General features: G+C 47.3%; 1 protein-coding gene across 1 annotated transcript in view; it reads left to right on the top strand.

Annotated features, from left to right (window-relative positions):
• Window positions 1-674: 674 nt before the first annotated feature.
• The window catches only part of Slc3a1 (solute carrier family 3 member 1), a 33,115-nt gene continuing 17,388 nt past the window's right edge, over window positions 675-16,401 (top strand). Inside the window, exons 1-5 of the mRNA XM_032908745.1 lie at window positions 675-1,171; window positions 4,016-4,195; window positions 4,335-4,489; window positions 8,444-8,569; window positions 15,685-15,804. Coding sequence (XP_032764636.1) covers window positions 751-1,171; window positions 4,016-4,195; window positions 4,335-4,489; window positions 8,444-8,569; window positions 15,685-15,804 — 1,002 coding nt within the window. The 5' untranslated portion in view covers window positions 675-750. The remainder of the gene's footprint in view (window positions 1,172-4,015; window positions 4,196-4,334; window positions 4,490-8,443; window positions 8,570-15,684; window positions 15,805-16,401) is intronic.

Raw genomic sequence — 16,401 nt, 5'->3', positions numbered from 1 at the left:
CTAAAGAAAGAAAATGTCAATGTTTTTCAACCATTGTGAAACAACACTACTATACCCACTTAATAAGTGGCTCGGTGGCAGTGTGTCTGCATTATTGTAGTACCACAATTGTCCATCTCTAAAACTCATCAAAATCCCTAGCTAGAATTCTATTCCATTGGCCAACACTTTCCCACAGTTCCTCCTAAACCCCCAACCACTGTTCAGTTCTCTGCTTCTGTGAACATAGATTCCTTCTCTAAGTGGAACCACACAATATTTGTGTGCTGTGGTTATTTTTCACTCAGTGTAATGCCCTTGAGGTTCATCCATCCTGTAGTGTGTGTCAGACTTTGCTTCCCTTTCAGGGAATAATTTCTCCTGTACGTCCATTTCACATTCACATGATGATGGGTGCATCTCTGGGTCACCTCCACCTTTTGTAGATTTGTGAGTGGAATTGCTGTAGGCAGTTTACTCACACAAGTAGATCTTACGGTGCTTGGAAGCCCGCCTCTTCTCCCCAGTCTCCTCCCCCATGTACTGTTACTGTAGCTGAGTCAACCACCTGGTGTAAAGATCATTTGTGCATACACCCCCTCCCCCTGACTCCCTTTACTAAACTTTACCCTCTCTTCCTTGGCTGGACTTTGTCCAGCCAGGATTATTTATAAACCATTCAAAGCTCATTAATAGACCACAGCACCCAGCAAGCCACCTTTTCACTCTGTCCCTACTGGAAAGCGCTGGGAAGAGCTGCACCGGATAGACATGAGTGAGGACAAAGACAGGAGAGACTCTATCCAGATGAGTATGAAGGGATGCCGGACGAATAACGGGTTTGTCCAAAATGAAGACATCCCGGAGCAGGACCCAGACTCCAGGGACACCCCACAGCCCAACGCTGTTAGTATCCCTGCTCCAGAGGAGCCTCAACTAAAGGTGGTGCGGCCCTATGCGGGGATGCCCAAGGAGGTGCTGTTCCAGTTCTCCGGCCAGGCTCGCTACCGGGTGCCCCGGGAGATCCTCTTCTGGCTCACCGTGGTCTCCGTGTTCCTGCTCATCGGAGCCACCATAGCCATCATCATCATCTCTCCAAAATGCCTTGACTGGTGGCAGGCAGGTCCCATGTACCAGATCTACCCGAGGTCTTTTAAGGACAGTGACAAGGATGGGAATGGAGACCTGAAAGGTGCGTGTTCGGCGCTTAGGACCAGTGGAGGGTGGTTTGTGGGCCCACTCCCAGCTTCCTGGAAACCACTTTGTGCCTGGCTTGTGTGGCAAACGCATCCAGGATGGCTGGCACCCATTCCCCTGGGAGTTCATTCAAGCACCACTCAGCAGAAGCCCGCAAGCCTTGCTCCTGATGCAAGGCTCTTTGCTGAAGATTCAGAGCCAAGGGGTTGTTTAATCTCTTGCCCACTAAACCCACGCACATATTCATTCACCCATCAATCCTAAAATCTGATTTTGTGGCTCCGTGTTTCATCTGAGACTGGCTCTCTGGGGACAGGCACAGCGTGTTCTCTAGCTGAGAGTTTATTAATAAATACATCGTGTTATACAAATGTCTGCAGAAGGGATGACTGTCTTCAAGTTTCAATCCTGAGAGATAAGAGAAGGCTAAAGGCCCACCAGTTGTTGCCTAATAAAGGGTTCTCCACAGCAGCAGCCATATTGATAGAAAAATAGAACCAAACGTTTGGATTTTTTTTTAATTAGGCTAAAAGTTCTGTATGTCATTTCTTATCCTTATAATTGGATTATAATATATGTTCCATCAGCCATATTAAGATTGAAACTGTGCTAGACAGTGGGTGTAAGCTAGATTGGCTCATAGAATCACCATGGTTTAGGACACAACAGAGCTGGGTGCTGTCCCTCTGGCTTGTAATGCTAGCCCTCAGGAGGCTGAGGAAGATTGCCAGGAAGGAGTTCCAGGACAGCCTGGGCTAAAATCAAAACAGAAAGTGGGGAGGGGGAGAGAGAAGGAGAGAGGAGGGGAGACAGAGACACACAGAATTATAAAAAGGGAGTGCAGTGAGAAGAAATAAACTAGGAAGGAAATTCTTTTCTTACAATGATTATTTGTTTGAAGGAAAAACCAAGATGGTGTGGTAGAGTGAATTTGTCTTTAAAATGTCATATGTTCAAAGCCCCCAGACTTCCTTAATGAAAGGCTTCTTTGTTTTATACTCTGTCCTGTTTGTCCCCCTCCCACCCCTGACTTTTTCTCCACACTCTCCGTCTGGGGTGGATCCCCAGCTTTGCCCTGTGAGACAAGTTTCAGCAGCCTTTCCACTCTTAAAAATAGCTTCTCCATCTTCACTATCTGGAGAACTATGTATCTGTCCCCAGGGCACGACTCAGAGCTGCCACCTTCTTGAGGCTTTATCTTCCGCCTTCATCAGGGTCCCTTGCTGCTTTGGATGTTATGCCCCTTGGCACTGCCTGCAAGCTCCTGTTTCCTCTCCTACTCAGCAAATGTTGGCAACCTCGGATTTGACAGTCCAGAACCAGGGACACACTTCTGCCTCCTGGTCCTGCCTCCAGCTCGCTCCTAAGTGGCTTCCAAGTCCCCACAGACATGCAGTTTCTAGTCAGCTCTGCGTGTCTTCTGTTTTTCCCTTTGGAAACAGTCGCTTCCTGATATCCAGTAGGTACTGTTCCTCAAGTTCAAGGATTCTGTTATTCTGAAGAAGTCGCCCCATGTTTGGTTTTAGTGTTGCCTTCTGTCTCTCCAAAGATGGGACTAGAGTCCCTCAGTCCCTTGTCGTTCCCGACCCCCAGCTGCCCCAGTCTTCTCCCTTCCTTATGCTGGAGTAGCCACTCTGCTCCAGGGAACCCTGCGTCCTCAGCCCTGTGCTTGCTTGGGGTGTAAGTGGAAATAGTTCTGCCGCCAGCTGTCCCCCTGAAATGCTGTAGCCAACTGGAAGGCAGCACAGCAAGCACCTGCTACAGCAGAATGGGCAGATCCAGGTGCTCAGCCTCCATTCCCAACAGGGCAGGTCCTGCTGAGTGACAGAGAAACGCAGAGACTGATTCCACAGGGCCCCAGTCAGGGTTCTTGATGGGAGGCGTAGGCTGGAATAAAAGGGAAGAGAAATGCACAGCAAAGCAGTCCTGGCCAAGGCGTGGCCACCTCTCGTAGATGCCTCACTCTCCAGCTCTGCTCATCCCGGTGCTCTGCCGAGGTGCTGAGAGCTGTGAGAAATCTCCTTCCGGGAGACAAGCTCCTCCTCTGGCTGGCACCAGGCTTCAGGCTTTTTCCTCTTCCAGCAGGAAATTCTGGGGGGAAAATTCTAATCCCTGAGGGGCATCTGTTTCTGAAAACCAAAGTCTCTAAATGTCTCCCCTTCTGCCGGGATGCTGTTGCCAGGGTCAGGAGACTTTGTGCTTTGGTCTTCTTGACCTGCAGCTTGCTTAGATGAGGCATACTTTAGGTAGGCTCGTGGAAACACAGAGAAAAATACTGGCTCAAGGCTTCGAATCTGCATTTGGGACCACGGTCTAGAAGCCACAGCAGGCAATCGTCCTACAGGGTTCCACATACAGAGCTTAACTTCCGTAGGTCCCTCTGACAAGCCAAGAATCTCTTGTGTGTGAACTTCTGCCTTTCTACGTAAGTGAACGAGGACCTCTTGCTGTAAAGACAGCTTGAGAGAACACGGAACCTGGCAAATACTGGCACATACCTGCTCTCTACCTTGGCCTTATAGTTCTGCCTGATCCCTGTGTTCCGTAAAGGAAGCCCTAAAGCTGCCTGTGTCTCTAGTTTCCACCCCTTTATCCCCTTTCCTCTTTCCATAGTGGATATGTGAATTCAACTTTCTGAGGATTGAAAAATTATTTTACTAAACAAACAAACAAACAAACGATGTGCTATTCCCTTGAGGCAGTGGTTGTGAGAGGCAGGCTGGCTTGCTTTCCAGCCACTCATGCATTTCCTTACCCCCTCTCACCACCTTATTTTCCTTTTATTGCTTCAAATAGAAAAACAAAGCGGCGTTTGCTCACAGCCTTGGCTCTTCCTTAGGTATCCAAGAGAAGCTGGACTACATCGCTGCTTTAAACATAAAGACCATTTGGATCACTTCCTTTTACAAGTCACCTTTGAAAGATTTTAGGTATGCTGTTGAGGATTTCAAAGAAATTGACCCTATTTTCGGAACAATGAAAGATTTTGAGAATTTGGTTGCTGCGGTCCATGACAAAGGTAAACAAAGCGGGGGTCGTGGGGGGGGACAGGAAAGCAGGCAGAGAGTGGCCTCCCGTACACAAGCACCCATCACCTCCTTCACTGACATTCTCTAACACAATCTGTTCCTAACGTTTGATATGTTTTAACTCATTAGGTTTAAAATTAATAATTGACTTCATACCAAACCACACCAGTGACAAACATCCTTGGTTCCAATCGAGTAGGACACGGAGCGGGAAATACACTGATTATTACATCTGGCACAACTGTACCCACGCCAACGGTGTAACCACCCCTCCCAACAACTGGGTAAGGACAGCCGATGGGCAGACAGCTCTGGACTCACTGAACTGGAGAGGTGTGGAGCCCTTTAGGTTGGAAAGCATCGAAGGAATTAGTTTAGAAATAGACAATGTTAGACAGACAGAAACCCAAATGGCTTCTAGGTTTCCGACTTCATTGTTGAGCTGTACATGGTCCTCTCTCACTAGCGCTTCTGTCCCTTCTGCCTTCCCTTCCCGCCTCGTCCAGCACAGGTTGTGGGATTTCCTGGTCCAAGATAGGAAAATAACATCCTTTTTTCCCTTCTATCTTTTAGCACTCTCCAGAGCCCTATGCCTCTTTGACTTTTTGACCTTCCTGCTGGACAATATCATAAACAAACACAGTCATTCATCACTTTCCCTCCACGACCTTTGATACCTGAGCCTCTGGGCACATCCTGTGGTCACCATCCCCACCTGAGCTGAGCCACTACCTTGTTATGGGAGGTTGACTGAGTCCAGGTGATCAGCATGGCCTCATTCTCCTCCGACTCCCTGTTGCCTCCTTCCCACCCCAGCATCCTTAGCAGCGAACACAACTCAGAGATGGACAAAGCCGTCCTTCCTCCTTGCTCCTTCTGTAAGAGATTCTGTCTTTCTAAGTGGCCAGACTTAGCAAATAAGAACCCAAGGCATTAGTGTAAAATGTTGAATGGGACAGGTTTTAAATCTGCATGTTTAACCTACTGCAAATATTACCTATAATATTACATATATATAATATTACATATATATATATATGTATATATATATATATATATATATATATATATATATGAAAAGCATTTGCAAAGGGGCTGAATTAGCTGCAGACCATTAGCTGGTCATTAATCCTGAAAATATATAGTGTTATATCATAGCTACAATTTAGCACTTAGATTGTGTTAGGTAGTAAAATTAAGACAGAGATTACGTGAAACACAAAAGACAATGTGTGAGAGTTACAGGCAAATCCTCCACTTTTATGGACACTTGAGCACCTGCTGATCCAATCCCCGTGATTCTAAGGGATGGCTCTACTAGAATGCCCTGCGCTGGCCCTGAACCTCAGATTTGCTAGGCCCTCCACCAGGCAAGGCTGGCCTGTCTCAGGTCTGTTTCTCGCCTGCGCTCGTCCGAGTCATTTATTCCAGATTCTCTTGTCCCACGGGAGCCTCCCCTCCTCCACCCTAACCTCTGCTGGTTCTCGGACAGCAGCTTCCCACCTAAGCACACTCACGCTTCATGACCACATGACCTCCCTCTCTGACTGCTCACCCACCGAGCTCGGGGCACCATCAGCCTGTGGCGCATGGCTTACTCTTTAACACCCCTCTCCACACCACTCCTTGTTAAATTGCCACTAGCAAACATTTACTGCGTGCGGGCCGTCTGTTAAGGGTCTTACGTTCCTTAATCCACCCAGTCTATTCCCCCTTGCAGCTCTATGAATCTTTAGTTCCTGTCTTGCAGAGTGAAGTCACGGAGCTTGTGACTAAGGGCTGGGTATAGTCAATGCGCCCACACAGTCGGCTCTTAAATCTTACCGCCCACACCGAGAACAGCACACAGCAGCTGTTTCCTCTGCCGCCACTTTTCCTGTTCTTCCGTCAGCTTCTGCTTGTGGGCAGGGTTGATTTCCTAATGTAAAATGTCAACCAGAACCCGGAGAGGTGGCTCGGCAGTTAAGAGCTCTGGCCGCTCTTCCAGAGGACCCGGGTTCAGTTCCTAGTTGCACTGGGTATGTATGCTACACTGGGTAGCCTACAGCTGCCTGGAACTCTGGCCCCCTACAGGGTATCTGATGCTGTCTCTAGCTTTCATGGCCACACACATATGCCATATGTACAAATGGACATAAATTCACATAGATAAAAATAACTCGAAAGTTAGCTGTGTGTGATTCTATAGTACTCAGCAATTCCATGAACGACTGGTCCAGTTTATAGCTGGAAAGATGGCTCGACTGTCACGAGTACCTGAGTCTAATTCCCAGCACCCCATGATAGCTCACAAGCACACAGCTCCTGTCCCAGAGGATCTGATGCCCTCTTCTGGCTTCTGTGAATACCAGACACACATAGGGTGCACAGACATACAAAACACCCATGTGCATAAAATAAATAAGTTAAAAAATATTCTAAAGAAACTCATTTTATCCCATATATGTGGAGTTCTAGATAATAGGAGCTAATCTATAGTCAGAAAGTTGAGGAGCACTATTTTTTATTTGAACTTTTTATTAAATTTATTTATTATTTATGTGGGAGGGGGTGGGAGGGCGGGGAGCTGGCATGGTACACACGCAGAAGTTGAAGGGCAATGTCTCGGGGTTGGGGATTTAGCTCAGTGGTAGAGCACTTGCCTAGCAAGCTCAAGGCCCTGGGTTCAGTCCTCAGCTCCGGGGGGGGGGGGGAAGAAGGGCAACGTCTCTTTCTATCACATGGCACCTAGGGCTTTGCTTTGCTTATATAATGAATGCTTTTAATAGTTAATTTTCTAGTTTTCTTTTTTTGAAGTTCATGAAAAGCATAAATCTTCCTATAACTGGCTTTCATTACTCATTTTTGGAAAGACCCATTCATGTAGCTTTGGATAGCCATGCTTCACACTGTTTCCTGCTGCATCTTACTGTATGTTGTATGGATTTATGTAATACATATATGTAATATGTATATGTAATAGGTAGATACTACACAGTAAACTTATTCACTCTTCAGTTGAACCATTTTCGGCTTTATCATTAATAGTGTCATAAGCATGCTTACCGGCCTATTTTGAGGCTTCTGAGCCAAGTTTTCTTGAGTTAAATAGATGTGAAGCCACCATGCAGAATATTGTGCTTTTCTGTTGGTCAAACTGTGGTTTTTGCCATTCAGGTGGATATAAGAATCTCAGTTCGTAACTCTCCGTTTATCTACCTGCTAGTGCTTCTGTAAGGACCACGGTGATTACGTAGCTGTTGATGTTGAGCATCTCACACATTGATTCCCTTGGTGCCATTTCTGTGAAATGTTTCTGGTTTCCTCAATTCTCTTCAGGCTGCTTATCTGTGACAATCTTGTGTTGGTTACACAAAAGTCAGTGCATCATGCCGAGTCATGTCCAGGTGGTCCACACGGTGAACTGGTGAAGCTTTCCTGGAAAGACAGATGCCACCACTCACTGTGGCCAGTTGCCATGGAAATGTAGCCTCCATGGATGGGTCTTCCCATTAAAAAGAAAAGGACGTCGGTGGAGGAACTCCCTACCACCACATTTCCCCCATGTTTTCCAGTTGCTCTTTATCAAGTCAAGAACAAAAGGCCTGAGATAGAGCCTGAGAAAGTCTCATGTTCAAGGCTGTACTAAGGTAGACTGACCAGAGGCAGGGGACAAGCCAGAGAAACCGACATGCTCTGTCAGAGAGTCCCCTGCTCTGTTCTAGAAAGGGGATATCAGCCATAGTGTCAAACACATCTAAATCCTGGGTGCTTCAAGTCACTAGACGTTTGTTTCAGACTAGTAGAGTTTAAGTGGTTGTGTCTAATACAAACTCTTTGGGGACTCGTTTCACAATTCCAGCCTTATGTTCCAAGACCAATGTAGTCTCGTGGGCGCTCTCTTGCTCTTTCTCTCTCCCCTCCCTTCCTCCCTCCCTCCTTCCCCTCCCATCTCCATAATCTGCTTCACATACATTAGGAATGTCTGTTCCCTGACTTGGTCCTGTCCTGGGCTTGTGAACATTAGCGGTGTCGCAGTTGGAACGGCGTCTGTAGGACAAATACGCTATAGCCACTGTCGTGGGGTGTTGGGGTGGAAGTTGGGGTATTGATTTAACTTAGCGCTCTCCCTGGAATGACAGCTCCGCTGATTTACGTACTCGCCTTGTGGGGCCAGCATGCTGAGGTCGTGTGTTTGTGGACAAGGCCAGCGTAGGAATGAGTGAGCTAACCCATGCGTTCTTCTGTCTGTTTGCTAGTTGAGCGTGTATGGAAACTCCAGCTGGCAGTTTGATGAAGAACGAAAGCAATGTTATTTTCACCAGTTTTTGAAAGAGCAGCCGGATCTAAATTTCCGAAATCCTGCTGTTCAAGAAGAAATAAAGGTGAGTGTGAACACCCCACAGACCTCTCTACAAGTGGGATCTCGAGTGGTCATTTGAACCACTCTATGTTGACTGAAAGTCTGTGTAGGCAAAATCAAAGCACAGGATCAAATTCTCAGATTACGGCGTCCAATGAAATGCAAGTATTTACATGTGTTCATGGTTCCTTCCTTCATCTACCTCAGAATACTGTGAGTAACGGTGGGCACCTGTGCTGGAGGTGCTCTTTGGCTGGTGTGGGGAGGTGGGTGAGAACAGGCTTCAGGTTCCTGCGTGTACTGTGGGCCTCTGGCTGAATTGTTTGACTTTCTGGCCTTGGATGTTCAGCCTGTGAGACGCAGTGGTTGCTGACATCGTTTCGTTCACTTGGTGAGGTGAGCCCCGCACAGCCCTTCCTTCCATGTTCGCTCTGTAAATACTGCCTTGTTGCTCTCTCCTGAGCATTGAGAAGTTGACAGTCTCAGGGATACCAAGGTGACAATGACACTGCTGCATGCGTGACACTTCAGGTGATGCTGAATGCTCTCTCAGGAAGGGACACTGGCCCACCAGGGAGAGCCAGCTCCTCCACAGAAGGGGAAGCTCCTGATGCTGGGCATACGGTAAAAGAGTGCAAGAGAGAGACGGAGTCTGTGATGAGATCCAGGCAGAGAGAAAGAAACAGAGAGAGAGAGAGAGAGAGAGAGAGAGAGAGAGAGAGAGAGAGAGACAGAGACAGAGAGAGAGACAGAGAGAGAGAGACAGAGAGAGAGAGACAGAGAGAGAGAGAGAGACAAAGAGACAGAAAGACAGAGTGACAGAGACACAGAGAGACACAGAGACACAGAGAAACAGAGACAGAGAGACACAGAGAAACAGAGACAGAGACAGAGACAGAGAGGGGAGAGGTAAAAATCCCAAGTTCAATTTAAGAGAATGGGGAATACAGCTCAGGGATGTGTCTGCTAAAAGCCCATCTGTTGCTTACTTGAGATTAGAATTTAACTCTCTGGCCCGTATGTTAACTGTCAGCCTGGTTTGGGAGCTGGTGACACTGAAGGGTGAGGGGTAGGGAGCCAGAAGTCAGAGATGCAGGGCTCAGATCTGCAAGGTGCGTGCGAGTCACTGAGGGTCCCTCTGTGGCGCTAGGATGGAGGGCTCCCATTGCCACAATAGTGGACTCCCACCAGAGGGATCCCTGCTCTTACTCAGGAGACAGGGCTGTGCTCCCTCTCTCAATGCTGCTTTGGTTGGAGAACAAGGGAATTTAGGGGGGTTGGGTAGTCCTTGGAGGGAAGTGGGCGGGGAAGACAGTACAGGACAGAAAGCTGTGGTCAATTCTAGGTGAAAACCAAGTGTCGGTAAACTCTTGGCTTTATTTCTGACCTTTAATTCTGTTCCGTTCTCCTATACATCCGTTTCTATTTCAGGACCTGTGTCCATCCGTTTCTATTTCAGGACCTGTGTCCGGTAAATTATGTCATAAGTTTTGAAATCAAGAAGCGTGATTCTGTCATGTGTGCTGCCACACGCCTTCAATCCAGCGCTAGGGAGGCAGAGGCAGGAGGATCTCTGTGAGTTTGAGGTCAGTTTGGTCTACATAGTGAGTTCCAGGATAGCCAGGGTTACAAAGTGAGATACTGTCTAACAAACAGACAGACAGACAGACAGACAAATTACTAGCCCAACTTTGTTTTAGAAGTTCTCGACTATCCTGAGGTCTTTGCATTGCCATATGAATTTTTGTAGCAGCATCTCGACTTGTGCAAAGAAGCCTGTTGGCTTTTTAATAAAAACGATATCAAATCTGCAGCTCATTTTGAGAAATATTCACACCTTCCTATCAAACATTCCAATTTACATAGCACTCCATTCTTTTTATTTAATTGTTCTCCAATTTAATTCTCCAATGTTCTATAGTTTCAGAAGAAAGGTCCTTGCTTCTATTTTTGCCTCTGCCCTCTCCCTCCCTCCCTCCTTCCCTCCCCTTTTCCTCCCCTCCCCTCTCTCCCTGTCTGCCTTTCTTTCTTCTCTTTCTTTTTTCTTCTCTTTCTTAACTCTTTCTAGTTTCTGCCATTCTAGACAAGTCCTTTACCACTGAGCCATGTCCCATCTTTCCAAATTTCCTTTTGGATATTTGTTCCTGTGGACTCCTTAGGCACAGAGCGTTTTTCCATGTATGAGGTTTCAATGACTCACGTGGGAGTCTGTTTCTGCAGCAGGAACTCTTGTTCCAGTGATGGTGGTAGGAGGTAGTGTTAGTCAGCAGACTAAGGGTTACTTCTAATATTGGTGCTGTGGACTCTCCTCTTTTACCAAAGTTCATTTATCTCTCCCTTGCCCCTGCCTGTAACTGTCACTTACTGTGTGACAAGTAGTTTACCTGGCTCCGTTGAAGCATGTAAGCTATCAGCGAATGAGCCTTCAGGAGGTGGCACTTTCTCGAGAGACACGAGGATTCAGACCTAGGTTTGGGGACTTGAGTTCATCATCGTGACCACAACCCGGGGCCAGATTTGGTTCCTCTCTGTGTGCTTCTCCTTACTGGCAGTTAGAACATTCCAGTCAGTTTACCAGATGGATGCCCCTTCATCCTTCATGACTGTCTTTACTGACGGGGCGGCTGTCTGGAAATGTTTAAATAATTCTTGTGTATTTTGACACAAGGTGCTGGCAGATATATTAATGATTCTTTGACTAACTTGGCTGTTCTCTTGCAGGCATCCAGGCAGTGAGATCTGTGACTAGAACTCTTACTAACTAGTCCACCGGAATGAGAGCCCTCCTGTCTGGGTCGTTATTACCTTATCCAGAGCTTAGACATTATTTGGAATGCGAGTCAGGAGTCACTATTAGGAGTCAATATGAATGCGGACGGAGGGGCTGAGACTCAAGGCCACAGGAACAGGGTGCTTCTGACCCCTCCTGTTCCTTACCCACAGCACTTATCTGTGCAGGGGAGCTGGGCAGGTTAATCATTTGCAACTTAGGTGGTTAGCACTGAGGAGGCGCTTGGACGGACTTCTTTCAGGTCGCCACTTGAACCTCTGGAGCCTGAACCTAACTTGCCCTGGCTCCTATCGGCTTTCAACTGTTGCCGCCACAACCGACTGCCATGACAGTCTGACACAGGCACCTTCCAGAGTAGAATACTTTGTTTCTTTTCTGTTTGGTTTCTTTCTTTCCCAGTGGCTGTCAGAACTCGGCTTGTAGCCTGAACTCGGACTGAGTGCTTTCACCTTGAGAAGTTAGAAGGCTCTAGAGGAGCTGTGACTTGCACACAGCAGATAATTGTTTGCCCACTTCTGATACTTTGGTTTCTACTTGTGCGCACCCCCCCCCCCACCATATCCCCTTGATGGATGAGAAAACAGGGCAAGGTACCAAGACCAGGGGAATGGCCAGGACATTTAGCCAGGACCCTGGTTGTCTTGCCTCTGTCTGGACTCAGAATGATCTTGGTCAGTAAACGGGAAGTCTGAGCCCGGGAGGGAGGAGTCCTGGGGAGGAAACCATTCTCAGTGGTTGGGGAGAGCCAAGAGGCTCTCTCAGCTCAGCATTAGAACTCATAGCTAAGTGTGGACTCTTGCTCTGATCCCAGAGAGCACAGGACAGCTGGAGACAAGCATTTAAATTAAAAAAAAAAAAAAAAAGAAAGAAAGAAAGTTCTCTCTTACTACCTGCTTACTACCGTGGCTCATCCATAGTATTTGCATAATATTGTACTTCCGGGTGCCACGCCCTTCGTTCTCCTTATGCATTCCTCCGATGGTGTGTGTATGTGCAAGCTGGCTGAGGGCAGGAGATGTGGCTTTGCCTGATGGGGTGTGTGGTGTGCTGGCCATGGGCTAGGAGGTGGCAGGTGGTAGGTAGACAGACGTGTGTTATAGCTGTCAAGGTGTTTTTATTCCAGAGGAGAGACAGATGACAGATCAGAAACATAGCGTGATGGTGGCCATGACAGAAAGAAGCGGGCAAACAGATACCAAAGCTGGAAATGGAGTAGGTAAGGTTGGGGCAGTTGCAAGAAGGCAGTGAACGTTGAGTGGTTGGACTGGAGTGAGCCAAGTGAAGTAGCACTGGGGGAAGGGGGAGTTCAAGCAGAAAATATTTGTTTTCTGTATTTCTGGGCAGCGGCAGGCAGGCAGCTTTTTGTTCCATTACCTGTAAGCAAGGGTATTGGTTTCCTGTACTTGCTAAACGTCTATTTCGACATCCCTTACTGAGATAGATTCCAGAGGCTACTGTCACTTTAAGGAGATACATCTCGTGCCATTAGGTATGAGAGTAGAGCCACTGGGCTGGCGAGATGGCTCGGTGGTTAGGGGCACTGGCTGCTATTCTAGAGGTCCTGAGTTCAAATCCACACCAACATGGCAGCTCACAGCCATCTGTTACTGTAGTTCCTTGGGATCTGATGCATGGCCTGCATACATGCAGACAAAATGCCCATCGACATAAAACACATAAATAAATCTTTTTCAAAAAAGGAGTAGAACCACTGTGTTTCCCAAACTGGGTTATTCAGGTAAATGGTCCCACGTCAGCCATCTTAAGAAAAAAAGAAAGGAAAGAGAAAGGCCTGGGAGGTTTGCTAGATGAGCCTAGGACACAGAGTGAGACCCTGTCACCAAACCAAGCAACCAACCAACCGCCGACCAAATAAGACGACAGCAGCGCGGGGAGGCATCCTTGGATTGGGCGTTTTGAGTGTTGACTCAGTCACTCAGAGTGGTGTTGTTTTAGCAGAGAAAAGGTGCCCAGTGGAAAACCAGGACAGTGAGGTATCGTGTTAGCTAGAGAAGAATCAAGGACACAGTGTACTGTCCCTAGAGTCCCCAAGTCCAGGTCACCACAACCAGGTGGAACCAGGCACTGTGCCCGGGTTTACACCCAATACTGAAAGATTGGATGTAAAACTGGAAGAGAGCAATCAGAGCCCCAGGAGGTTAAGAATTAAAATGGAAAGCCCTCGCCTCATGTAGTTGGGAGAATGAGAATGGGTAACAGAAGGGACATACTTCCTGAGAGCAAACTTTGGATTATACGGGTCAAACTTCAGCAAGTAAAATGTCTCTTCTCCACTAGGTGCGAGCTTTGGTGACCGAGTACTTTCCTAAGCCCTGGCTTTCACCCCCAACGCCCCAAGCAAACCCGTGCACTTAGAAACAACTTTGTTACGAAACAAAGTAACAAAGCTGCCTCAGGGCTTCCAGGACCCTCATCTCTCGTTCCATTTTGTTCTGTTTTTCCATTTATTTGTGTTTTCTCATGCCTGTGTCTGTATGTGGGAATGCGCGGGTGACGGCAGGCGCGTGTGAGGGCAGGCGCCTCTGGAGGCCAAGAGGCGCTGGAGCGACCGGCTGCCTGACATGGCGCTGGGAACCCCACTCAGGTCCTCGGCAAGAGCTGTACGTGCTCTTCCGGGCTGAGCCATCTCTCCAGCCCACAGTTCTCATTCTTCTTCTTCTTCTTTTTTATCTGCATTTATTTTATGCTGAATTTATTCCCGTGTCATGAGTTTTTGTTTCTTCAGTTTCTTCTGGGATATCTTTTTCTTTTGTGCAACCTCCTCTTCTGGCTTTGGAACAATCTGTTCCTTCTCAATGTGGCAGGGGGAGCTCGTGGCTGGGTTAATCGGGCCGTGAGCTCTGTAGGTTCATCAGCGCATCTTAGGTGCCTGTTCACCTGGATGTGTTCAGTGACAGGGAATCTACGTCTAAACCCTTCAGTTCGGCAGCACTCTCTGCATTTTAAAGCATGCGCAGCAAAAATTCAGCACTCTTTTTTTGGCCACCGTCCTGTGTCCAGCCCCACCGTTCGGCCGGGGCGCACCTACTGCCTCCACATGGCTTCTTTAAAGTGACATTCTTCAGATACTTGGTGGCTTTGCGGATATGCATACCCTGGATGGCTGTTTTTAAAGTGAACAGGAAGGTTTGAACCTCTTGATTTGCATGATTTTGTGGGGTTTTCTGGGTCAAGCGAGTAGCAAACCATTTTCACAGGTCACCTCTGGCCGCTTACAGGAAGAGCCACATTTCTCATTCTTTAATGGCTACTATTTAGCCATGCTGGGATCCTGAAGTGAATGACTAGCTCAGGTAGAAAGTAAGCAGTTTGACTGTAGAAAATCAGAGCGGGCTCACGCTCGCCCACACCTTGTCAAGTAGCGTTGTGCTTCTTAGGTGTGTGTGCTCTGACTAGACTGATGTTCATATCTGTAAGACAAAGCACCACCTGGGGCTCCCGCTTTGTGTGCCCAGCAGGTTTGGTGTGTGTGGTGTCTCTGTTGAGCTCTCCAACCCAAGCGCCAGCCGCCTGCAGTCACTCCCAGCTCTCTGTGCTCTGAGTCTGTAGATTTGGTGAAGCCCAGCACACACTGAACTTCATTGTTTGACCTGCTCTCCTTCAAAGAAACGTTGTCTACTTTTGCCACCATTATCCACCCGTCACGTCATCTTTAACCAGTCTCCCTTTCTCTCTCTGTGAATTTGCTTATGGTGGACATTTTGCATAAAGGAAATTATTCAATCTTTATTCCTTGCGTTTAGCAAAATGCTTCTTACAATTTGTGTATGTCCTAGCATGCACCAGCATGTCCGTCTCTGTGGCCAGGTAATATTCGTCCTATGATGGAAATATATCAGGGTCGTGTCCCCTAGCCGCCCTGCCAGAACATTCAAAGGTCTTGTTTTGATGCACGGATTCATCTCTTTTGGGTGTGTATCTAGGTGTGGAATTGATAGTCTCAGGTTAACTTTATGTTCTTCTTGAAACCTTCTAGGACTTTCCACCCACCCTTCCCAGTCCTGAGGTTTCTCCCTTAACGTAAAAGCTAGATATGACAAGTCCAACTTCCTCGGGTGTGCTATTCCCACCCCACCCTGTTTTTTTCAATTGCCCAGGAAATCTGACTGCATCCTCTGCTGTTCTCTGCCTGGAATGTTCTTTGCAGGCTGAGCACCCTGTACTGAGAGAACCAATTATGGACTTAGACTGTGAGGGTCTGCGTATGATAACGTGTGCTTTGTGTATGGAGTTTCCTTTTTTCTGACGTCCCTCTGTTAACGTCTCAGCTACAGTTTGTAACTACAAACTATATGTAACCAAGTGTTTTTCTTCTTTATATTCAGGAAATAATAAAGTTCTGGCTCTCAAAAGGTGTTGATGGGTTTAGTTTCGATGCAGTTAAATTTCTTCTGGAAGCAAAGGATCTGAGAAATGAAATCCAAGTAAATACATCCCAAATTCCGGTAAAGTCTTATTTTAAACTTTTCTTTCCTTTGTCTTAGCTGAAAAACGTTATCAGAGTGTTTTCTGATTTTAAATTTTGTTATCTAACAATTATGCATGCTGGTCTGTGTGTGGGTCTGTGCACAGGCCCATAGAAGCTTGGAGAGGGTGTGGGGTTCCCCCTTGGGCTAACCGGATGGGTACCAGGAACCAAGCACGTCCTCCACAAGAGCTGTGAGCAGTCTCTACCCTGAGCGCTCTCTCCAGCCCCGTGTTCTCTGTTTTAGTCTAAGATGAGCTTGTCTGCCTGCAGGAAGTGCTTACACGTATTTCCTTTCTAATGCCTGCATCGGGGGACTCTTTCCCCTGGTCCTTTACAGAGCTGAGGATCGATTCGGAATCTTTCTTCGGTGAGGGTGTTGAGGACACAATATGGACTGACAAAGTTTTCTCGCTGAGATGGTTTTTCTTACGTTTCACTTGGGTTCAAAGGTAGAGGCCTCAATTTCTTGGGACTTTCCTAGGTAATCAAGACCACAGTCAGAGCAGAAGGGAATTGGCACTGAGTATTACCGTGTTTCATCTAAGTCTCTCAACACAGGGACAAGAGAGGCTTC

Source organism: Rattus rattus, chromosome 7 (assembly GCF_011064425.1).
Source record: "Rattus rattus isolate New Zealand chromosome 7, Rrattus_CSIRO_v1, whole genome shotgun sequence".
In the NCBI taxonomy this organism is placed as follows: domain Eukaryota; kingdom Metazoa; phylum Chordata; class Mammalia; order Rodentia; family Muridae; genus Rattus; species Rattus rattus.
This window is presented reverse-complemented; position numbering and strand designations above follow the sequence as displayed.